Below are 24,175 nucleotides of genomic sequence, written 5' to 3'. Positions count from 1 at the left end.
AGATCTTCAAGGAGAAGTATGTCTTATTTTTTTAAACTATGGATAAGCTTATCATTATCATTATACTATAGGTTATAGATAAAACTAAGGGAGCTCATCAACACATGGACCGAGGAGGAGAAACAGATCTTCAAGGAGAAGTATGTCTTATAGTTCACACTGTGGATAAATCTTTAAGAAATAAAAATGGGTAAAGCTTAGGGCATGATTTCTTGAGCTCATCAATACCTTGATTGAGGAGAAGAAACAGATCTTAAAGGAGAAGTACACCTGCATTTTTATGGAAGTCTTCGCAGCCAGAAAACCAGATTTTGAAGAAAAAGCACGGTAAATTAATTTGATTCTGCTGGGTTAGAATTTCACATCTTAAACCTGTGTCCCTGCTCTTTCAGGTTCATCCAGCATCCCAAGAACTTTGCTCTCATCGCCTCATACCTGGACAGGAAGGTAAGTCAGAGTTCTGATTCGATGATTTGGTAATTTTGTCAAAGTGGAACTTCAATGACGATTCTCATTGCTGACAGCAAAGAAATTGCCTTTGTGAATACTCTATTTTTATTTTCTTGGTCCTTTCAAGTGAAGAAAAAGCTTAAAACCAGAACAAAGCATGTATCTTTTTTTATGTTTGCATTTTTTTAATGTTTGCATTTTTGTTGCATTTCCTTGAACTTTAAATTACTTGATAGATGCTTCATCCAACTTTTGTCAATAGATCTGTTTTTGTGACATTATCCTGATTAACAAGTAAGTGTTCTTAATGTAAAATCTAACAAAGTACCTAAACTTAAGTGCTTTGCCCTTCTAAATATACTTATGTAAGCCTCTGTGTCCTATTCCAGAGTGTCTCCGACTGTGTGCTGTACTACTATCAAAGCAAGAAGAATGAAAACTACAAACAGCTGATGAGAAAACAAGCCCTGAAGCGCAAGAGGCCCTTCGGAAAAGGACAGGTGAGATGAACTGATTCAGAAATTTGGTTGTGATCTAAAGGAACTGAAGAACGATAGACAATATTTTGCATTTAGAACCACATTTGAGACATTGACACAACCGTGACACCTAGCTGTAGTGTAAGGAAGACCAGCAAGTACAGATGGTCACCAAAATGTTATCTCTTTACCTGTAACTACCGTTATGTGGTCGAACTTTGTCATTCTGATCAGTCATTTATTGACCCGATGAAATTAGAATTGGATGGAATAACAATATTATCATCAATACATGTACATGTTTTTTTGTGTTTTACTATGAGGAAAACTGAAGTGCAAAATTTTGTGTGTCTTTCCAGCTTCACAGAGAAGACAAAGATATGGACCAAGATGAGAAAAGCAGGTATGTTAATTACATTAGGCATCCTTTTGTGTCTTTTGGTACATGACTTCAACGACTAATATTTTAATTTCGAAACAATACTGTACATGTTCTTCCATGTTGTTGTGAAAGTATACAAGCTCAAATAAAGGCAAATTGATGAATGAAACATTGCATAACAATTTTGTGACTGTCCGGTGAAGAAAAATGTGAATCAAGTGCTTGATATCTTGTTTGTGTTTCTGCTCGACAGGGACAAAGACGATGATGATGACTCTGCTGAAGATGATGAGAGAGAGCGACCTGAGCGCACCACCTCAAATGGTAAAGATGTTTCCTTGTTGGGAGGGACAAAAATTTCATTCAAAACTTCTGTCCATCAAAAAACCTAATCTTTATGACATCAAATGACAGATTTAACAATAAAAATCAAACAAAAATGGACAAGTAGCTGGAGATCAATGCCTTTTCTTTACTACTGCAGCTAGACTTCCTGTTTTAGTATTTGTGGCCCTGGACATACTGTGGTAGTTAGTGCTGCAGTATCTGCTGCAATGATGCCACAATATGGCAGATTAAATGAATGTTATGCTGTAGATCAGTCTTAGCTTTTTTCTCAATCACAAGTGTCTTGTTCTTTTCAAGGTTTTGTGAAAGAAATCTTTCTAATGCTACAGGAATTGCTTCAGTGATCACCAGCTAAAGTGGGCTTTATATTGTGTATACAGTCATGTATCTTAGCTAAAAATATTTTGTTAATTCCAATCTTTTTTCTCAACTTCCCCAGATGTGCCTGACGACGGTTCCGTCACCAAGTGCGTCATTTGTGGCGAGATCATCGACAACTACAGCGAGACGCGCCCGATCACGCGGAATCTGGCCGAGTTCTACGGTCTTACCGAGGAGGACATGCGCCCTGCACATCGCATTTGCAGCAAGTGCCGTTGTCGCTCCGTGCGCAAACGGTATGAACTTAGGTAGGGCGCGGTACATACGGAACAGTACATGTGGTAACGTCTAACGTCTGTATGTTACTGTTACTGTCTGTTTTATTTGCTTTGGGGTTAGCAGTTTACATGGTGGTGGGTTTGAGTTTTAGCATGGTTAGTAGTGTGAGCTTAGGTAGACACAGTGGAACAGTACATGTGGTCCGTCAATGTCTGTGTGTCACTGTTACTGTCTGTTTTTGTTGTTTGACCATAGTATTGGTGATAGGTTAGTAATGTGTAGGTAGGGTGCGGTACATACAGAACTGTACTTGTGGTGCCTTCAAACGTCTGTATGTCACTGTTACTGTCTGTTATTTCACCGTAGTAGTAGTGGTGATAGATTTGAAGCTTGTGGGTTCAAATCTCGGCCTAGTCAGTAGTACATTTCAGGTTATGTATGGGCGCTTTACATACGGAACAGTACATGTGGTCCTGTCAAACGTCTGTATGTCACTGTTACTGTCTGTTTTGTTTGTAGGGATTAGAAGTTAACACCATGTGGTGGGTTGGAATCTCAGCCTTCGTGTAGTCTTAAGTGTTAGTAGTACAATGTAGTAAGTTAGGAAAATGTAGTTGTAGCACCCTGCTATAGTTGGCTTCGGCTGCCGTATGCTCCAAAAAGCGTAGGAGGGTTTTAATTTTTCTTCAAATTTGTTCTTAGCTGCCCGGTTCCGACCTGTAAGACACCCAAGAGGAAGGTGAAGAGGCTGAAGACTCTGCCCACCAAACTGAACGAGATGCCAGCAGAGCAAAAAGAACCAGTCATGCAGGAGTTTGGTAAGAGTTTTCTTATCTTTATCTTAGTTAGTAGATGTACATTAAGGTCCCATGGCCTTTAAGGTCAGTGGGATGTTCATCCATTGTGTCTGGGACACTGTAAAAGGAGATAAAGCCCATCCTCTCCTTCACCAACTTTAACTTCCCAACTGAAGTAAGATATCAATTTTTATGCTCATTACATGTATGTATGACATTACGGTGATGTTAGACATACATGTCAATAATATTTATAGACAGTTCAATATTTACAACTGGACAAGGTACAGAGATTACATCCAGACATTTTGAGTTACATCCATCAATCTCTTCAGCATTATTCCTTCTGCCAAATCATTCTTGTGATGCTGAAGAGTGATGGGTGTCACTCAAAACATCTTGAAGTACACTCTCATTTGTCTCTGTACATATACTTAGCTTGTTATAGCATAAATGTACAATAAAGTTTTTTGTCTAATTCTGTCATTCTTAAATTGTTATTCCCCCATTAGGTCTGACCGAGGAAATCAACAAATGTTGCGCCACCTGTTTCAACCGGATCGCGCGCCGGCTGGGCGGGGAGCCGGGCACCGGGGACGAGGACGCCAAGGAAGCCCCAAGTGCGTCTGAGCAAGGTACACAGGTGTTTGCCACAGTTAGAGACGTTGCACAAGAAAGAAAAAAGTTGAGAAACTTTCCTAACGGCAAGATTGGCATTGGCTTCTTTGGAATCCTGCATCGACTGAAACATGTACAGCATTCTGTAAAGATCTACAAAAATTGAATTGGCACAAGAAAGAAAACAAGTTGAGAAGAAACCTCCAAACAGCAAGATTGGTATTGGCTTCTTTGGATTTCTGCATCGACTGAAACATGTATAGCATTCTATAAAGATCTTGAAAGAATAATAAAATTGGCACCGTGGTATCTTCACTCAAAATTGTTTAAATCTTTGTTTCTTAAATATTGATATTTATTTGCTTCTTTGGTAGTATGCGTGTACCAAAATATGTACAACATTCAGTTATTAAGGTTTTTGAAAGAAATCAGAATTGGCACTTAGTATTTATTTTGATGTTTCTTACTTTTAGCTTAAATCACTCAAAGTATTATTTCTTCAGAATTGTTTCTTTAGACTCATTACATGTATTTGAAATAAATCTTTGTTTTCTTAATCATTCAGTTAAGAGCATATTTGAGCAACATATCTTCATTTTCATAAAAGTAGAATTATCATCACCTGTATCTGTTTTAGCAGCTACTGGTCATTAGTTTGATTTATAATGTTATGATAATTACTAGTACCTTTCTGTTCAAAATTTGGTTGCTTTTTTCTGCCCGTGTTCTCGGCATGTGAATGCAAGCTTTCTTGATTTCTGATAGTACAAAGTATTGCCAAACCATGATTGTACTACTGTAATAATGAATGCATCCTTGAAATCATACCAAATTGTTGGAAGATGCTGGTTTGACTTTGAGATTGAATGATTGCAATTATGGCACAACAACTGGGCAAAGGCAACTGACTGTGGTGGACCTGTTGTACATGCATTTTCTATATGGATGTTTTTAACCCTTGTCTTCCATTGTTTAACCCTCATGCTCTAACCAATATACATGTTATACTGCATGGATGCCCCCATGGCATGGAGGAGGTTAATGCTTATGAAATAATTAGTGTGCGAGATGTCTCATGTTGATGTACTGGTGATCCAATATGAACTGTTAGTTGTTGCATGGTGCTACCATGTAATTGCTTGCATGTACATTTACATTGTAGCTTAGGACAGAACATTATAGTTTTCATACACTGAGATAGAATGCTACTTTATATGTATATTGATGAAATTCAAGAAAAGAAAAGCAGTTAACTGATATCATAGATGTGCAATGTATATACGGTACTTGCCATGTAGTTACTACATATATGAATAAGGTGAGTAGTAAACAGCACATTTTAGACGATCTGCTTAACAGTTACAAATCAGATCCGACCAACAGTGGAGACCTCCCGCTTTTATAGGTTTGGCTGTATATGTGAAATGCATACATACAGCCAAGGTTGTAGATAGCTGCAGCAAAAGGGTAGTCCTATGTACTACATGTATAAAGAAGGTGAGTGATACATGAGACATTTTAGACAATCTGTTTAACAGTTACAAATGAGAACCTTTCTCCCAACCGAACAACAGTGGAGACCTCCCGCTTTTATAGGATAGCCATAGCAAAAGGGCAGTCCTAGTTACTATAAACAAGGGGAGACTCACTAGTATGTAATAAAGGGGACATTTAGACGATCTGCTTAACAGTTACAAATGAAAACCTTTCTCCCGACCGACTAACAGTGGAGACATCCCGCTGGACGGAAGACGAAATGGAAGTTGCGAAGCGAGGTCTGAGCGAGCACGGTCGGGACTGGGAGGCGATATCCGAGATGGTGATGACCAAGACGCCGGCACAGTGCAAGAACTTTTACTTCAACTACAAGCGCAAGTTCAGTCTGGAGACGCTGGTCATGGAGTACAAACGGAACAAGGTACAGTACAGTCAAGAACAGGGCTCGAAATACCCACTTGCCCACTTGAAAATGCAACCTCATTTTGCCTCGCGCAACTACATTTTAAACCCAGGTTGCACACTGCACAACCTGAAATTTTGCAGTTGGAGCACTGCTTTTTCCCCACCTACGTGCATAAGCCTTTGTATTTATTTGTGGATAACATAAAACATATTTACATAGTTACATATAACTGGAACAAAAGATAAGGGATAAGTAGCTGATTTGAAGAAAGTAACAACTTAAAAGTGGGGCAACCTGAAATGTTGATGGCGCAACCTGGCTTTTGTCTCAGGTTGCCACTTGGACAACCTGGCTGAAAAAAGTATTTCGAGCACTGAAGAAGCTCACTCAGTGGACTATATAGACAGGATTCTTGATTGTTGTCTATGAGCACAATTATCTAAGACTACCAACAAGTGGTCACATTGGACACCAAACGATGGATTGGATGGATTATTGTGAAGTATGGTATAGGGTTACGCGTTGACCTATCAAGTTTAAGGGTCCCTGGCAGCTTTTCTTGGGGACTGGTAACATCTAGTCAAGTTACATACAGCATTCTTAATTCTTGTGTAAATGAGCCCCATTATCCAACTAATGGGCTGAGTAAAGTATCCAAGGGGCCATAAAAAAGTGGTCACATTGGAAGGTTGGATATTGAAATTTGGTGTAGGGATAAGCGGCCTATCAAGGAAATTTCTTAAGATTTTGGGTCCCTTTTTACTTTTTCTAGTGATATCATTAAGACAATTGTGGATCTTGATAAAGTCAAACTTCTTTTTTTTTTAAACTTCTGTTGTCTTTAAGCAGGCAGGATCTCTTAGCACTGACAGCCTTGGTAGCCATGACTTTCAAAATGATCATGGGCTGCTATGGTTTCCATTGTACATCTTTTAAGGTTTTTATTCCACTTTTCCAGGCTCAGCGGGAGCGTGACATCTCCATCTCTGCGGAGAGCGCGGCGTCCACCCTCACTGCCGAGTCAGAAAACGAGGCGGAGTCAGAGTCTTCCAGCGATGAGGACAACACACAGGACAACGAGGTATCGACTTCACTCTCATTTGTAAAGAATTGTTACTAGTAGGGGGGAGAAGGTTGTAAAAATCTTCAGGGCTCGAACTTGAAACCTGTGCAAAAATGTACTGTCTTCTGACTGCCTTCTATTTTTTTGCAACAAACACTCCATTTTGTCTCTGCGGTGCAATTTGATCCCTGCAAATGTACATGTGTAATTGCTTTGAAATTCATGTTAATGCATTTCTGTATTTCAAGCCCTGTACTGCCATTTCTAAGAGTTTTTTTTCGTCTTCTTTTTAATGACTTTCTTCAATGCAAGGTCATTTGACCACTGAGTCTTGTCTTCTAGGCAATGCACTAAGTCGATGGATGATGGAAATAATTGTGCTAGGAGACAGCCGGAAACATGAGGTTTGAAGGCTTGAAGACTGTACACAGGAGGGAAACAGTAACAATGTCATCAAAAGAGTCATATACTATAAGTTATAGTTCAGCAATTTGATGCAGTGTAACTAAACTAAATGTATCTTGCAGGAGGAGGACAGCTCTGACACTGAGAGCGCTTCCGAAGACGGCCGTGACGATCCCAACAAGCAGTCTGCCGAGGCCAGCAAGCCCAAACTTGAGGTCAAGGCCACTGTCGCCAGGGAGGAGCCGCCAGAGAAGAAGGCTGCTGTGCCAACTCCCTCCCTACCACCGGAGCCTCTGCCTCAAGTTAAGGTGAGTCGTTAAGGGTACATATTTTCCCGAACTGGCTAAGAACAGCTCACAATAAGAAAAGATAACAAAAATATACTGTTACAGTATACAAACAAGATAGCAGCATGTCCAGAACAAAACATGCAGGAAAGGTTTCACTGCAGTTCCAATGTCACACACTAGGGGGCCCAAAATGGACCTTGACCATCACCTTCCCAAATATCTTCACAATCCATCCTAAGGTTCTAAAGTTATACTGACCACCCGTGTATGTGTGTTTGTAGATGCACAGCATAACTCTACTTTTGTATATTTTTATAGAGTGTTTCAAAATGAAATGAACTAATTCTGCTACAAAATGATTTTCACCATCTTGAAACATTGCAATGCTGTTGTATTGTGGAAGCTGATCCTTAATTGTTTTGCTGTATACTGTATTGTCAATGCTAAGATAATGTTCTTTATTATACATATAGGTGGAGAAGGACAAGCCCACAGAAGTGAAGGCGCCGCCGGCACCTTAATATTTGTGCTGTAAACTGAATCGTCAGTTGTACTAAGGTTCCTTTCTTTATGAAAGGTTGAAAAGGACAAGCCCACAGAAGTGAAGGCCCCACCAGTACCTGTGGTGGAGATCAAAGAAGAAGACAACGACAGCAGCGCGACGTTTTTAATGTTTACCTTCATGCTTACAACTTTCTTCACCACAGGTTGAGAAGGACAAGCCAGCAGAAGTGAAGGCCCCGCCGGTACCTGTGGTGGAGATAAAAGAAGAAGACAACGACAGCAGCGCAAAGTTTTGTAATGTTTACCTTCATACTTACGATTTTCTTCACCACAGGTTGAGAAGGACAAGCCAGCAGAAGTGAAGGCACCTGTGGTGGAGATAAAAGAAGAAGACAACGACAGCAGTGCGACGTTCCTTAATGTTTACCTTCATGCTTACGATTTTCTTCACCAGGTTGAGAAGGACAAGCCAGCAGAAGTGAAGGCACCTGTGGTGGAGATAAAAGAAGAAGACATTGACAGCAGTGCGACGTTCCTTAATGTTTACCTTCATGCTTACGATTTTCTTCACCAGGTTGAGAAGGACAAGCCAGCAGAAGTGAAGGCCCTGCCGGTACCTGTGGTGGAGATAAAGGAAGAAGACAACGACAGCAGCGCGACGTGCAGCGCAGACGAAGGAGGGGGCGAGGGGGAGGGAGTGCCTCATCATAGCAGCGGCAGCTTCAGTAAGACTAGAGAATTCTTTAACCTCTAAGCCATGGACTTAATGTCGAAGACTGCATATTGTACCGTATGATAATAAATCATACATATCATACATGTTAATTCATATCATACATTAAACTTCTCCGCATACTATTTATTTTCAAAGAATACAATGTTTCGCTCATTTATATTTTCACAGAAATCATTGTAGTTGGGCACATGTCCTTTAAGTGGCCATACATACCAGCATGTACAAGAGGCACTTTTGCTACTATTGTATGACTGCATTCACTGGTTAATATCGTAAAAAAAAGATTCATTGTTATGAAGCTTGTGAAGAAGTACGTTTTGTATAAAGTCTTGTACAGCTAATAATGATTAGCAATTTCCATATTTGATACAATACATTTTTCCATTTGACCATGCAGGTAAGAGTTCTGCTGCAGCCGTGAGCACAGCTGACGTAAAGCCGATCATATCCACCAGTAGTTCGTCCGCCAGTGGCGAGCGAACAGCAGGCGTGGTCTCGGCCGGGAAGACCGTACCACCGTCTGGTATCGCAGCAACCTTCCCCGCAACGTTCATCCCTCCTCCGAGCACAATGGTCACAGGGCCGCACAGGCCTTCTCTTCAACAGATGGTGGCAAGGCATGCACAGATACCAGGTAATTTTTTTTTAAGAATATTTAGAACAATTGGCTTGCCAACTTCAGTCATAGTCTCATACCTACAGCATCGTACATGGAAATGAAAATACAAAGACATTTGTGCAAAGACAGTGCATGTGTGCAAAATCAATCTTTTGATATCAAATCTCTTTACAACTATAAACAGAAAGAATAGGAGTAGACAGATAACTTATATGTCCAATGAAACAATAAGTTCTCAATCAGTAATCATGTGTACAGGCCAAATCTAAAATCCAATAGACAATAGCCAATCAGGTAGTGAGATGTTCATCACAATTTCCAACATCAATTGCAAAAGTCATATTTTGAAATTTGTTTCATGGTTTTAAGTATTGGTATGACTGTTCTACTCCAGGCATGCCACAGCTGATTGTGACAGCAACCCAGGAGAGCCTGTTGATGTACCCTCGCATGGAAAGGTCCCAGCAGCAAACCAGTTTATTAACGAGTGTTAATTACGAGTGTTAATTACTGTTCTACTCCAGGCAATGGAGCAGTCAGCACCAGTTTATTAACGAGTGTTAATTACGAGTGATAATTACTGTTCTACTCCAGGCATGGGAGCAGTCAGCACCAGTTTATTAACGAGTGTTAATTACGAGTGATAATTACTGTAAGTTCTACTCCAGGCATGCCACAGCTGATTGTGACAGCAGCCCAGGAGAGCCTGCTGATGTACCCTCGCATGGACAGGTCCCAGGAGCAAACCAGTTTATTAACGAGTGTTAATTACGAGTGTTAATTACTGTTCTACTCCAGGCATGCCGCAGCTGATTGTGACAGCAGCCCAGGAGAGTCTGCTGATGTACCCCCGCATGGACAGGTCCCAGGAGCAAACTGTCCCACCAGTTTATTAACGAGTGTTAATTATGAGTGTTAATTACTGTTCTACTCCAGGCATGCCACAGCTGATTGTGACAGCAGCCCAGGAGAGTCTGCTGATGTACCCCCGCATGGACAGGTCCCAGCAGCAAACCAGTTTATTAAGGAGTGTTAATTACGAGTGTTAATTACTGTTCTACTCCAGGCATGCCACAGCTGATTGTGACAGCAGCCCAGGAAAGCCTGTTGATGTACCCTCGCATGGATCCCAGGTCCCAGGAGCAAACCAGTTTATTAACGAGTGTTAATTACGAGTGTTAATTACTGTTCTACTCCAGGCATGCCACAGCTGATTGTGACAGCAACCCAGGAGAGCCTGTTGATGTATCCTCGCATGGACAGGTCCCAGGAACAAACCAGTTTATTAACGAGTGTTAATTACTGTTCTACTCCAGGCAATGGAGCAGTCAGCACCAGTTTATTAACGAGTGTTAATTACGAGTGTTAATTACTGTTCTACTCCAGGCATGCCACAGCTGATTGTGACAGCAGCTCAGGAAAGTCTGCTGATGCACCCTCCCATGGACAGGTCTCGGGAGCAAACCAGTTTATTAACGAGTGTTAATTATGAGTGTTAATTACTGTTCTACTCCAGGCATGCCGCAGCTGATCGTGACAGCAGCCCAGGAAAGCCTGCTGATGTACCCTCGCATGGACAGGTCCCAGGAGCAAACTGTCCCACCAGTTTATTAACGAGTGTTAATTACGAGTGTTAATTACTGTTCTACTCCAGGCATGCCACAGCTGATTGTGACAGCAGCCCAGGAGAGTCTGCTGATGTACCCTCGCATGGATCCCAGGTCCCAGGAGCAAACTGTTACCACCAGCACCACCACTGTCAAGTCCTTCATTGATGCAGCCATCGAACAGAACATGGGCATCCCTAGCCAAGCCCTCCGGGGGCACACCGTGTCGCTCACAGGTATAATAAACTCTGAGATTCTTTTTACAGTTATTTTAAAGTTATTTGACAACTGTTATGGATGTTTTAAACTCCCTTGTGTTTGGGACCGCATTGTAAATATTTTGCATAAATCTGTCTGTACATATGTAAATACTTTACGTTTTGTGATCGCATCTGAACTGTGAACAGCGACACCTGTCCTGCAGCACAATGTGAACCAGTCAGAATTGCCCTGAAGAAAGTGACAGACAGTCACCGAAACATCAGTGTGGAATAAACCAACGGTTCTGTAAAAAGAGTCTCTTTATTCTTTTTACACAAGTCAACCATTGCTTTCTTCACCAGTGCAATGGCTGAGTGGGTAGAGTGTTCACCTTGCATTCGGTAGGTCATACCAAAGACTTTAAAAATGGTACATGCTGCTTTCTCTGCTTAACACTCAGCACTAATGAGGAAGAGTATGGGAGTTAAACACACATCACTACTAGCGGACCAGCAACCTGCTGTAGTGACCTGCACAAATGTGTGGCCCAAGGGCTATAGAAATGAAGATGGGCGCCACACCTACGCATCTGCTAGATGTGCGGGCAACCTTAACTTTTTAATAGCTTTATTCACAATGAAGTTTCGGTGACTGTCTGTCACCTTCAGGGCAGTTCTGACTGGTTTACATTGTACTGCAGGACAGGTGCTGCTGCTTCCATTCAAATGTGGACACAAACATAAAGTATTTGGAAGACCTCTTGACCTCCTCTAAACCTTAAACCTTTGATTACTGGCTTAGGCCGAAGGGATACTAGTGTGTAACTCAAGGCTAGATTAAGGTTGGAAAAAAAAATTCACATATGCACAGACTGCTTTATGCAAATTTATTTACAATGCAGTCCCAAAGGTAAAGGAGTGTAATACACATAACAGTTGTCAATTAACAGCTACTGTAATAACAATGTAACAGTTTGCATCTACTTCTGGCATATGCTGTCCCAAACACAACCAGTTTATCTCGCCTGCTGACGTTTGGATGTCTGTCAGACATCTTCCTCAGAGCTTCTGACTGGAGTTCTGCTTCTCACCGCTATATGTAGCAGATGTAGGTGGCGCCTTTGCAGCAAGAACACAATCCAAACATGGCTGAGTTTGTCAGCAGGAGAGAATGACTGGTAGTGAAAAAGAAAACTCCTACGTCAGGGCTCGAAATACTGGTGCAGGTAACATTGAAAAGTACCTGTACCACTCTGAATTTAGGAAGTATGAATCATACTAAAATTGTTGAGGAATCATAATTTATTTCTTTTAGACTTTATTGGTGGTAACAGTCTTGTCATTGACAGGGTTTGCGGAGTCTCGGGAGCATGGGCGAGACCGCCCGAGGTCAAGCTCGCCCCACGTGCAGCGGTCGCCAATCACGCCTCCATCGCGCGCCCACATCCCCGTCACGAGCCCGCTCACCATCGACACGCGGATTGGGGTGGTCATGGGCCAGCGGAGCGAGGGCCATGAGCACGAGAAAGAGCGAGCCACCGCGTCTGCGTCCCCGAGAGTCGGCCGCCTTGCTCCCCACGGTTTGTGTTTTTTGTTTGTTTGCACAACAAGAAAAAAACGTAATACATGAAATGATAGGCAATAGATGGACAATGGAGGTGCAGAAAGAGGGAAAAATCGTATATAGCTTATACTTGGCCTTCCTCCTCTTATATTAAACAAAATTGGTTATAAGTTATAAAGAGAAAAGTAAAGTAGTGGAATGTGGTAACGATAAATAAAGGTAATCAAATAGTGGAATGAATTAAGGTAACAACTGTACATACATGTATGTGACTGCTACAAGGGGCTAGGATGGTATATCAGTTGGGTTTTCTGGGAACTTACAGACATCAGAAAAAAGAATTTTGTTGTTATATATGTCTCAAGGCTGTTTCCCTATTTGTGACACAGGGTTGGTCCCGGTGACAGAGGGAGTCCCTCACCAGTCCTCGATGCCGGTGCAGAGCAAGCCAGGCCTTCCTCCTCCTCCTCCCCTCATCTCGAAATCCTCCTCCCCGAAAGGGAAGGGGCCGCAGATGTCCCCCCAGTCGCAGCACCCAATGTACCACACAGGTTCCATCACCAGGGGGATCCCCATGTCGTACGCGATCCATCCCGGTGTTGTGCCACCGCCGCCTCCATCAAGCAGGCAGGAGGCATCGGAAGGGAGGAGGGGGGCGAACGAAGGCTCCATCATCCATGGTACTCCGAGGAAACACGACGGCCTCCTCACGGCGGGAGAGCCAAGGAGAATCGAGGGGTCGATCACGAGAGGCACTCCCGTTGTGTCGTACGAGAGCAACATATCGCGGGTGACCATGCAAGGCGAGGGGATGCGGAAGTACCCGGTGGTCGAGGAAGTGAGTCCACGAGGCTCGATCACGAAAGGAACTCCCTTGAGAGCGCCGGAGGAAGTTCCCGGCGCATCCCCGCATCCACAGTACGAGAGACGGGAGAAAACGGGGCAGGAGATGTTCGAAGGGCTGATCCAGCGTGCGATCGCCGAACCCAACAAGCAGGATCAAAGGGGACCTGTGCCTCCTCCAGGAACAGCTATCTACCGCGACTCCAGGGGAGTTCCCATCCACCCCTACACTGGTGTTCCCATCGACTACCCAGTGTCGACAGTATACGGTGGAGCAATGATGCGAGGGACACCCACATCCCGAGCAGGATCCATCACACAAGGCACGCCGATGCACCACTCTGAGGGTGTGAACAGAGCACTGCAGGTCGACACCCTGTCACGATCGTCGCCCGGGAGAGCGGAGCATCCTGCACACCCTGAGAGCAGACGCGATGGGCCGTACATCCAGGGGACCCCGGGTCGGTCCGACAGCCCGGCACGGCGGAGAAGCACTCCACTGAAGGACGAGAGTCCCTCGCCGAGAATGGAGCCGTCCCTGTCGCGCAGCACGCCCACGGTTATCCACGAGGGCGCTCTGAGGATGGCGTACGACCGGGAGCGATATGAGGCTGCCCACCGCGCCGCCATGGAAGCCAAGAAGTCTCCTGCTGAGATGGACAAGCCGATGAAATCCCCTGCTGGAAAGCTGGAGCCTGGGTCCATCACAAGGGGAACCCCGCTGTACCACGGGAGAGACCGCCCGCCATCCTCCGGCCCTGACATCGCCCGTAGCCCGCGTGAGAGCGCAAGCTCGGGAGCGATCGACCTGACGCGCGATTCGCCGGTGGACATGTCGACGCGCCCCGGGCGAGAGCCTCACGGAGGCATGCCGTACCAGGGAAGAACGCGGAAGTCCCCGCTACCCGGCTACGTGAGTCCGTACCAGGGGATGGCCGAAACACGAGCGACGCTCATGGCGGATTTTCTCACCTCGCAGCAGATGAGCGCGGCGCACGCCGAGCAGACCCGCTCGCGGGAACGGCCGGTCGAGTACCCTAAGGAGGCACGCCACTCTCCCCGCAGCCCGAGAGACAAGCGGTACTCGCCCCAACAGCACCGCCCGCCCATGGAGCATCCAGTCCACCACCCGGGCATGTTCCCGCACCCCCCAGGGATGGCCCCAGGGATGATCACCGACCCACAGGGAAGGGTCATGTTCGTGTACCCGGGGATGTTCCCCTACATCACCGACGGATCCTCCCTTATGCAAAGGTCCAGTGCCAGCACCCCGCCGGTCTCAGTGGAGGGTTATCAGTACCCGCTGTCCGCATCCTGGCCTCAGATCCGGCCAGGAATGCCGGCACAGGTGATTTTTAATTTTTATTTCATTTCAATAAACATTACAAAGACATACAAAAAACACAAGTGCCACAACATGGATGGATACAGACAGAGAAGGACCTTCCATCTTACATGTACATGATGTATGTTCGAAATTTTAGTTGTGAAAGGAAATGTCGGATACTGGGTTTAATGTCTTGAGTAAAACAAATGTAAAGGCTCTATTTTGCTACCATTATACAAAAAGCAAGGTAAACACACAACACTTGAATAAATATCATTCATTCATTCATATACCGGTTCTCTTACACAATATATTATCGTATTCTCGCTCTGTCACGCTTTTCCACCAATATCTAAATTGTTGCCAAAATTCTATAGTATGTCTACAATGTAAACAAATGTTCTATGACAATGTATAAACAAATGTTCTATGCACAGGTGATTCCGGGGTACCCAGTCCCCCCGCAGCACTCACAGGTCAGCCGGCAGAACGTGATCCAGCACAGCGCGGCCCACTTTGACAGCGGGGGAGGCGGCTCCATCACGCAGGGCACCCCCATCAAGCCTCCCGTGTCCGGTTCAGAGGTCACGTCCAGCACCTCGCGGCCAGGGGAGGGGCCTCGGAGCGCCATGACTCCCCCGCGGTCAGCCAGCAGGAGCAGTGCCCCGCCCCAGTCTCCGGAGAAGGGCCACCATGTGGTCCCTGGTTACCCCATGATGATGGAGTCACAGCAGGACCGCAGGTTGGTTTGTTTATCTGTATGGTTTGATCAGGGTTGTAGCCAGCCTAAAAGCATTTTCCGTCCCCTCGATTCTGAATACTATTGAGCTCAGAAGGCGCGACATTCCTAGGGGGTCCAGAGGAATGTTACCCTCAAAATCTAGACCCTCTGATACGCTATTTCCTGCATTTTGAGGTGTAAATTTTGCTGGTAGACTAAGCTATTCGACAGCATCTGTTTTGGTGAAAAATTACACAAGGGATACAGCTTTTTGTCTGTCATAGAGGAGGGAATGGGCAAAAAAATTTTCCGGCCTCAGCTTCAAAATTCCCTCAAAGGACGGAAGGACAGGTGCTGGCTATAACCCTGGGTTTGATAATGTTCCTATGAAAACCAGTACAGAATATTTGAATCTTGTGACCAGTATTATGCTAATCTGTCTCTGACCATTGTTCCTGGCTAGTAGTAGACAGTCTGTAGACATCCGAAAATAATTTCATCAGGTTGGTAGAATATAGGATGAAGGAGAATTCTTTGTACACAACCAGTGGGTACTTACATAGCTTACGTTTCGATGTCTCTCAGACACCTTCGTCAGAGACTTCTAACTGGAGTTCTGCTTCTCACCGCTATATGTAGCCGATGTAGGTGGCGCTTTTGCGGTGAGAAAGCAATCCCAAACGTGGCTTAGTTTGTATCCCCCCTCGTCCCGGTTCATCACTGGGGTTGACTTTCTTATCCAGATGGCCTCCTTTATCCACCGTGCCCGCCTATTGTCTTCCCTGTCTATGACCTTCGCCCCCTCCCAGTCAATTACGCAATTGTTCCTGGCGATATGGTCTGTAACTGCCGACTTCTTTTCTTCTTTGAGCGCAAGTCTTTTCTGTGATCTTGTGTATCTTGTGGCATCTATGTTGTTGGTTTCTTTCTTGTGTTCTTCTAACCTCGTCCCAAAAGTCCTTCCTGTTTCACCAATATACACCTGATCACAGCTCTGGCACGGGATTCTGTACACACAGTCTGTTTTGGCTAAGTCCTCCTGTTTGTCCTTAGGATGCACTAACAGACTTCTCAGTGTTGTTTTGGGTTTCACTGCAGTCGCTATCCCGTGTTTTCGAAATACCCTTTCCAAAGGTTCCGTGACTCCTTTGATGTAAGGGATGGTCACCATACCTTTCGTCTTTTCCTGTTGTTTAGTGCTCAGTTCTTTCTGTTTAGGTCTCTTCTTCTGTTGTTCCACCTTGTTGAAGGCCCATTGGGGGTAGCCACAGCGTGTGAGGGCTCTCTTGACATGTTGTGTTTCCTGTTCTTTGTCCTGGTCTTCAGTGGTGACGGTGTTGCATCGGTCCAACAGGGTACGGATTACTCCTAACTTTTGGTGCAGAGGGTGGTGGGACTGGAAGTTTAGGTATTGGTCCGTGTGCGTACTCTTCCTGTACACCAAAAGTTTCACTGTGCCATCCTCCTTACGCACTAGAAGGGTGTCAAGGAAAGGTAGTGTGCCTTCCTTCTCCTCTTCATACGTAAACTGTATGTTGCCGGTGGGGTCGATGCTGTTAAGGTGGTCTGTGAGCTCTTGCTGGGCTCCTCTCCTCACCACCTCTGCCACGTCATCAACATACCTTTTCCATAACTTGGAGTCACGGAACCTTTGGAAAGGGTATTTCGAAAACACGGGATAGCGACTGCAGTGAAACCCAAAACAACACTGAGAAGTCTGTTAGTGCATCCTAAGGACAAACAGGAGGACTTAAAAACAGACTGTGTGTACAGAATCCCGTGCCAGAGCTGTGATCAGGTGTATATTGGTGAAACAGGAAGGACTTTTGGGACGAGGTTAGAAGAACACAAGAAAGAAACCAACAACATAGATGCCACAAGATCACAGAAAAGACTTGCGCTCAAAGAAGAAAAGAAGTCGGCAGTTACAGACCATATCGCCAGGAACAATTGCGTAATTGACTGGGAGGGGGCGAAGGTCATAGACAGGGAAGACAATAGGCGGGCACGGTGGATTAAGGAGGCCATCTGGATAAGAAAGTCAACCCCAGTGATGAACCGGGACGAGGGGGGATACAAACTAAGCCACGTTTGGGATTGCTTTCTCACCGCAAAAGCGCCACCTACATCGGCTACATATAGCGGTGAGAAGCAGAACTCCAGTTAGAAGTCTCTGACGAAGGTGTCTGAGAGACATCGAAACGTAAGCTACAGTATGTAAGTACCCACTGGTTGTGTACAAAGAATTCTCCTTCAGTCTGTAGACAGTCTGGGATGTTTATGAGTTTATGTGGTTATGGGGGTGAATCCACCTTTCACTGCTGAACAAGTCACAGTGGGAGCACTTCCTTATTGTTCTTGCCCAGGGTAAGATTTTGGCCACTTGAAAGAAAAGAAAAAAAATTAGATACATAACAATGAATTATAAAAGAACACAACAGTGCAATGGAGGCCGAAAGTTTCCACTTCTGAAAAGGCCTACCTTTACTAACTTATTAGGGAGAAGGGCCACCACGTGGTCCCCGGCTACCCCATGATGATAGACGCGCAGCAGGACCGCAGGTTTGTTTGTTTGTTTGTTTGTTTTGCACTTAAAGAAAAAAAATACATGACAATGAATTATGAAATACTGTAAATGCAGAAATGTTCGCGGTGGATTAATGTTCGCGGTTTTCGCGGTGACCATTTCACCGCGAATTTAAAACCACCACGAACATTTTCCTATTATGATATTAGATTGCAGTCTATAATGTTACCGCGAACTTAAATCCACCGCGAAAAGTCCTTTTTCCCGCTACCGCGAAATTAAATCCCCGCGAACTTAAATACATTTACAGTACACCATGTATATATAATTTTTTGTATTTCTATCTTTTTATGTACTTAGAATATTGTTGTTGATAAGCATCTTGTCCAATTCCACATGTATTTTTGTCAGCAGAGCTAGCCCTTTGTAATAGCAATAGGCTAGTTGGGCATGCCTGGCTGTTTTTTGTCTGTCTACGTTATATGCAGGGCAGGTGATTAGAAATGAATGAGCAAAAGAGAATAAATCAACTGAAATGTCTTATTCACAGGTCACACGTCCGCCGACCCTCGGAGCCCGAGCGACTTCCGCCCCAGGCCACCGTCCACCCGCAGAAACGAGCCGACCCACACTCCGCAGACAGGAATCCTCGCGAGTCCCCGCTGATGAAGTACAGACAGGAGATGGTGCGCGCCGGGAGAGAGCCGCAAGAAGGGAGAAGCTCCCGTTCACACACTCCAGGCAGCACCGAGCAGCCGGCAAAATCGCCCATCACATCTCCGTCGCAGATCCTATCGATTTCGTTCGAGAAGGACAAGCCTCCCGAGCAGCCCCCGCCCCAGGGGGGCCAGGGTCCTCTTACAGCAGCCAACCTCATCGACGCCATCATCACTCACCAGATAAACTCGTCGGCCACGATATCGGGTGACAACAGGAAGGAGTCGTCAAATGATTCACAAGAAAGCGCCTCGCGTGGCCCTCCCCGGGGCCGTGTGTCCCCCGCGCCGCGCCCGAGCCATACACCCCTGCAGGGGGAGGGTGGGCGTATCCGTGCCCCCGTGTGGCAGCTTCCCGAGGCCGACCACGGGTCGTCGCGGGAACAACAGCAGAACCACGGGCGGAGGGAGAGCCAGGAGAGCTCGTCCCAGGAGGGTCCTCCCGGGAACCACTACGGGCCGGGGAGAAACACCGCCCACGCCGACAGCACCACTAACAGGGCGACGAAAGTGCAGCAGATCACCCTGGGCGAGCACATCTCAAATATCATCCACCAAGACTACAGCCAGAGGCCTGGCCAGAACCCTAGCCCAGCGCCCAATCCTTTACATCGTCCGCAGTCGACCTCCAGCCTGAGCCGGTCCCCGGCGGCAAAGGAAAGGGAGGCGGCCATGCAGAGGTCGAGGACTCCGGACGCGCGCTGCAGCTCCGACTCCTCCAGGAGCAACATCGACGTGGAGCCGATCTCTCCGCCAGCCGGCGACAGCCAGGACTCGCAGCCCGGCTCGGAGCAGTGGCAGCCGCGCCCGCAGGACGTCCCCCCCAGAAGCCAACAGCAGCAGCAGCCTCCGTACGGTCGTCCACCTCCCAGCGGGCCCGGCGCTGGCCAGGCTTGGGGTGGAGGGGCCAAACGTTCATCCCCTAGAGTCGGCACCAACCTGGAGGACATCATCCGCAAGGCTCTGATGGGAGATGATGAGGAGAATGAGGGGGATCCTCCTCCTCAGCAGCAACAGCAGCCCAGGCCGAGCTCCACCCACTCCTACGGGCAGCAGATCCACCAGGTCTCCTCTGCGTCATCCCCGAGGGACGGCTCGATGCAGAGCCGCATCCTGCGCCAGCGCAACGACAGCGAGACGGAGACCGAGTCGGAAACGGAGACCAAAGAGGCCCCCGTGGCAGACCGGAGCCGGTCGCCACGCAGCTACCCTCCGAAGAAGAAGCACACCATGTCCGAGGTGGCTTCCCCGCGCGGCCGCCCGGATATGCCTGGTCCACCAGACATGTCAGCGGCGCAGAAAGCGGAGATGGGAGCAGGCGGGCGGTTGCCGTCCACAGGCAGTGAACGCTCCAGGCTATCCAGCGCAGCCACGCCTCCTCGGTCCAGCCCTCGCCCTTCCTCCGCCGACGCACCGAGCGCGTCCTATCCCTTCTCGGCGCTCTTCCTGAGGGGATCCATGGGCCCGTCCTCATCCCCTCTCCCTCCAACCTCCTCCGCAACACAACAGGGTCTGCCCCCGACGTCCGGTGGCGAGATCGCCCACGAAGCCGCGCAGAGGACAGCCCCGTCCCCGGCCACCTCAGCCCGACACGACGGCGAGCCGGCGCCTCTGTTGTCATCCCAGTACGAGCCTCTGTCCGACACCGATGAGGAATCATGAACTGGCATGAAAGACCACGCCAATCTATAGTTTCCTGGTTCTCGAATGTTAGAATATAGAATAGAATTTCAAAACGAAAAAAAAAAAAGAGTCGTAGGAAAAAGTCTTTAGCTTCGTTTCTGCCAGGATATGAATACGACTTGTTGTGTTATCCAGTATTTGATTGTAAAGTAATGCTGCGGTGGTCCCAGACACTCAGTATCAATTCATGATTTCTCTGGTCTACGAAGACCACTGTTGTCTGGAATGACATCGACACGTTCAAGATGCCCATACCACCGGAGTCGGCATGATCAAAGCACTTTGGTGGCATTCTAAAAAAAAATCAGATTTAAGTAAACGTTTTCAGACGGCTTAGGTTATCTTCTTGTCCTTTTACCGAATTTGACCAGGAGGACCAGGAATATAAATTGGTGTGGCCTTAAAGTAGATATTGACCTTTGTGGCTCTTAGATAATGTCCAGTTTAATAGAAAATAGGGGAAAGAAAAAATAAACATGCTACTTATTATTGTACCAACATTATGCTGTATATTTTTAAGCTTTACTATATATATCTATATATAAGAGTGTATTTGTAGTACATAACTAACATTTGTATTGCGTGTTGCTGACTTATTAAGGTATCTACTACTAGTTAACTATGTGAATAAAATGAATCAATCTTTGTTCAAAAGGAAAATGCACCACGTAAATTTTGAATAGAAAGGGTGGTCAGAAAATTTTTTTTGTCTTGGTGCGTATCGCTGTGAAACCTCGATGACCTGAGCGGAGTGCAAAGAATACAGGGTCGGAGTTACTACCATGTAGATGTAAATAAGAGAAAGCCATAGTATTGATTGTGCATTTTATGGTCAGTTGACGGTTAAGCTGTCGGTATATTCGCGATGTATTTTGATTCGGTTAAGTGGCAATTTCTGCACTTGGAAGATTTGGAACAGTGTAGTTGGTGAGTCTTTCAAAACATTTTCAGCAGTGGTTCGGTTAAATGGAAACACAAATCCACCTCCCATGTTAGGAGATTGAAGATTAAGCCCATAGAATTTTCTCACATTTTACCATTTTCCGAATCACTTGTATGACGAGCATTTGAGCAGATATGATACAACGGCCAGTGCCCAGAAATTCATTCGGGCTATTGTGGTCGACTGTACAGAAATGTAAAAATACGGCAAATTAAAGAAAAAAAATCAACTCAGCATTTTTCAGAACCTATTATAAGTCGCACCTCTAGAAATGACGAAGCTTTGCATTGATCTATAGAAAATCCTGTGAACTCGGTCTGTAAGCAAGGTTATTGACATTTATGTACATGATTTATACCTAATAATAGTATACAATATTGCCATCCTGTTAAATGATTGGATCAACTTTCAAAAACCTAAGTCGAATAGTTGTCAATTAACTGTTGTGCTGCAAGAATTAAATTTGATTTTACCGCAAGTCTACAATTCAAGACAAATGTTTGAAAACCCTGTATTCGCTCTATACACATTTGTTTAAATGGTAAAAACTACATTGTACTTTTTGGCTGCTTAAATGAAGTATTTATGTATTAGTCTAGTTTATCACAATTGGCTTGTAAATGAGCAAACTAATTAGGTAAGTTTGTAGGTCACTTTTCAAGAAAATGGTAAAACTGTGTAATCGTGTAGCTTACAGACTACAGATAGTCTCTAATCATTTATATGTACTGTCCTTATATATAGCTGGCCAAATCGTAGTGCCAATGCGTTAACTTGGTGTATTTTTGAAGGCTATGGGATGTCACTGCACCAACCGTCAACTGTTTTAGGTTGACGATTTCTCCTTAATTCTATCCTTAATCATTAGTATACAGTTACAGTAGAAGCCAGTTAATTGCACAACGGATTAACGCACACTTCTGTTAACTGCACGGAATCCCCAAATCCCAAACCAGTGCGGTCCAGCTGAATAACTTCGCATAATTGCACCAGCCGGATAACTGCACGAAATTCACTGACAAATAGACCGTGCAATTAAGCAGCTTCTACTGTACTGATATTTGTCTCTTATCTAGTGCATTGTTTAAAAGCTGTTGCTCAGCTAAGGCGCAATGGTTTGATTTCATGATTCTCGGTTTTGCCAAGCAAGGAAAATATACATACAGACATCCTGTGATGCTCCTGTACCACAGGAGCCTGTTGGATAGTATTTCAAAATTATTAGGAAGACAAATATTTTCTTCAGTTGGTGGTGCCAATATATTATCGTTTTTGTGCTGATACATGTCTTAAAACGTACACTTGCTGTTTTTCGTCAAAACAAAAAATAAAACAAGGCAAATCCGAGCGGCAAGAATTGAGTTATTGTGGCCACTGCTTATCATACTTGTATCAAAGGTATTTTGTGATAATGTGAACATTGACAAACACTTCCAATGTAGCGAGCACTATGTTCTCTGGTGTGTTTTCAATTATTGTTCAATATTTACGTGCACATTAAGCACTGACCAAGTCACTGCCAGTAATTGCTATAAGGTCGTGTAAAGTTCCTTGCTTTAAATTAAGTACAAGCATATATAAAGCGATAGTAACCCATTGCTTTTCCGTTTATTTTTGCGGATTTCCTCCGTTTTAAAAGTAGCATGATCTTTGTATAACCACTACGTATTTGCTGTGTTTAATTTTATCACTTCTATTAGAATTATGAAAGTTAACCAGGGGTATTTTGGTGAGTGCACGTGTTGAAACGTGCGGAATACGAATTGTCTGAAACACCCAATTTTTCACGACCATCTATTTAATGTACGTGGTGCCTTGCAAATTGCTTCGTGTATAAAATGTCTTCGTGATCTCTGTATCTCTAAAATCGGTGTGGAATTTTGAGAAGACCACTTCCGTGGAATGACAGTTGGTCATACAAAAATAAAAATGTATATGGACGAAATTATGTCAACTCATGTGACATGTATACAACGACTACGCTTTAAACACATTGTGGTTTGTTTAGTTAATTGTTATCTTACAAATGTAGGTGCTTCTTTGCTTGTAAAGATACAACAATGACTGCTTTCGTGTATCCCTGTAACGTCACATTGGAACAATGTTGAATATAGAAGCTTGTCAACACTTGTTGTCTATTCTTTTGATTTGTCACTTGGTATCACCATGTTAATCCAAAAGTGATTGGCAAGAATATAGATGACGTATGAAGTAAAATAGTCTCCAAGCAGACCCTTCGGTGCCTTAGAGATTGTATCAAAGCTGGCCCGTTTGGCCGGCTATACTCCTTGGCCAGCTTTGATACTATCTCTAAGACACCGTAGGGTCTGCTTGGAGACTAAAGTAGAAAACGTTCAGTCAAGGGGAACGGGTTTTCTGCGCGTGGAGAATTTGCGCGTGCGCGTGAAAAAATAAAGTTCCTGAAATATGTCAGAAAATGTGCAGCAAGGAATTCTAAGGCATAAAAATGTGAACCTAATATATAATTTCCCATCCGTTACCTGAATTTTGGGTTTGAAAAAAAAAAGATTTTTAGATCCCTTGGGAATAGGTTGATTTGCATATTTTGAACATTTCAAAATCAAGTAAATTTGACAGAAATACATAGAAAAATTACACATACGATGTTTTAGATTGTATGATGTAACAATTTCAGGCTTTTCTCCATTCTAGAAGCTTAATTTCATCTTTTTTGAAGCAGATTGTTTCACGCGCAAATTTCAAACTTTTTTGCGCGTGAAAACTTAACATCTAAAAATCACTTGAAAAGCACTCAGATCAAGATTTTGTACTCTAGAATGCAACAATATGATACTTGATTCCATTTTGTGCCATCTTGTTTGAGGGTTT

The 24,175-nt window shown here is 44.7% G+C and overlaps 1 protein-coding gene across 7 annotated transcripts in view; it reads left to right on the top strand.

The window, feature by feature from the left end:
- The window catches only part of LOC118426390 (nuclear receptor corepressor 1-like), a 42,630-nt gene extending 19,176 nt beyond the window's left edge, over window positions 1-23,454 (top strand). For 3 of the 7 annotated variants that reach the window (XM_035835752.1, XM_035835754.1, XM_035835747.1), the window contains 18 exons: window positions 393-447; window positions 840-950; window positions 1,289-1,332; window positions 1,565-1,635; window positions 2,099-2,288; window positions 2,962-3,077; window positions 3,569-3,691; window positions 5,402-5,592; window positions 6,536-6,658; window positions 7,168-7,353; window positions 8,414-8,564; window positions 8,973-9,209; window positions 10,849-11,037; window positions 12,351-12,581; window positions 12,955-14,756; window positions 15,173-15,477; window positions 17,956-18,018; window positions 18,534-23,454. In XM_035835752.1, the coding sequence (XP_035691645.1) occupies window positions 393-447; window positions 840-950; window positions 1,289-1,332; window positions 1,565-1,635; window positions 2,099-2,288; window positions 2,962-3,077; window positions 3,569-3,691; window positions 5,402-5,592; window positions 6,536-6,658; window positions 7,168-7,353; window positions 8,414-8,564; window positions 8,973-9,209; window positions 10,849-11,037; window positions 12,351-12,581; window positions 12,955-14,756; window positions 15,173-15,477; window positions 17,956-18,018; window positions 18,534-20,361 (6,016 nt within the window). In that variant the 3' untranslated portion in view covers window positions 20,362-23,454. Of the gene's footprint in view, window positions 1-392; window positions 448-839; window positions 951-1,288; window positions 1,333-1,564; window positions 1,636-2,098; window positions 2,289-2,961; window positions 3,078-3,568; window positions 3,692-5,401; window positions 5,593-6,535; window positions 6,659-7,167; window positions 7,354-8,413; window positions 8,565-8,972; window positions 9,210-10,130; window positions 10,195-10,848; window positions 11,038-12,350; window positions 12,582-12,954; window positions 14,757-15,172; window positions 15,478-17,955; window positions 18,019-18,533 lie in introns of all 7 variants that reach the window. The other 4 variants (XM_035835748.1, XM_035835750.1, XM_035835751.1 and 1 more) reach the window with 4 other exon arrangements.
- The last annotated feature ends 721 nt before the right edge of the window (window positions 23,455-24,175 follow it).

Source organism: Branchiostoma floridae, chromosome 11 (genome assembly GCF_000003815.2).
Source record: "Branchiostoma floridae strain S238N-H82 chromosome 11, Bfl_VNyyK, whole genome shotgun sequence".
Classification (NCBI taxonomy): domain Eukaryota; kingdom Metazoa; phylum Chordata; class Leptocardii; order Amphioxiformes; family Branchiostomatidae; genus Branchiostoma; species Branchiostoma floridae.
This window is presented reverse-complemented; position numbering and strand designations above follow the sequence as displayed.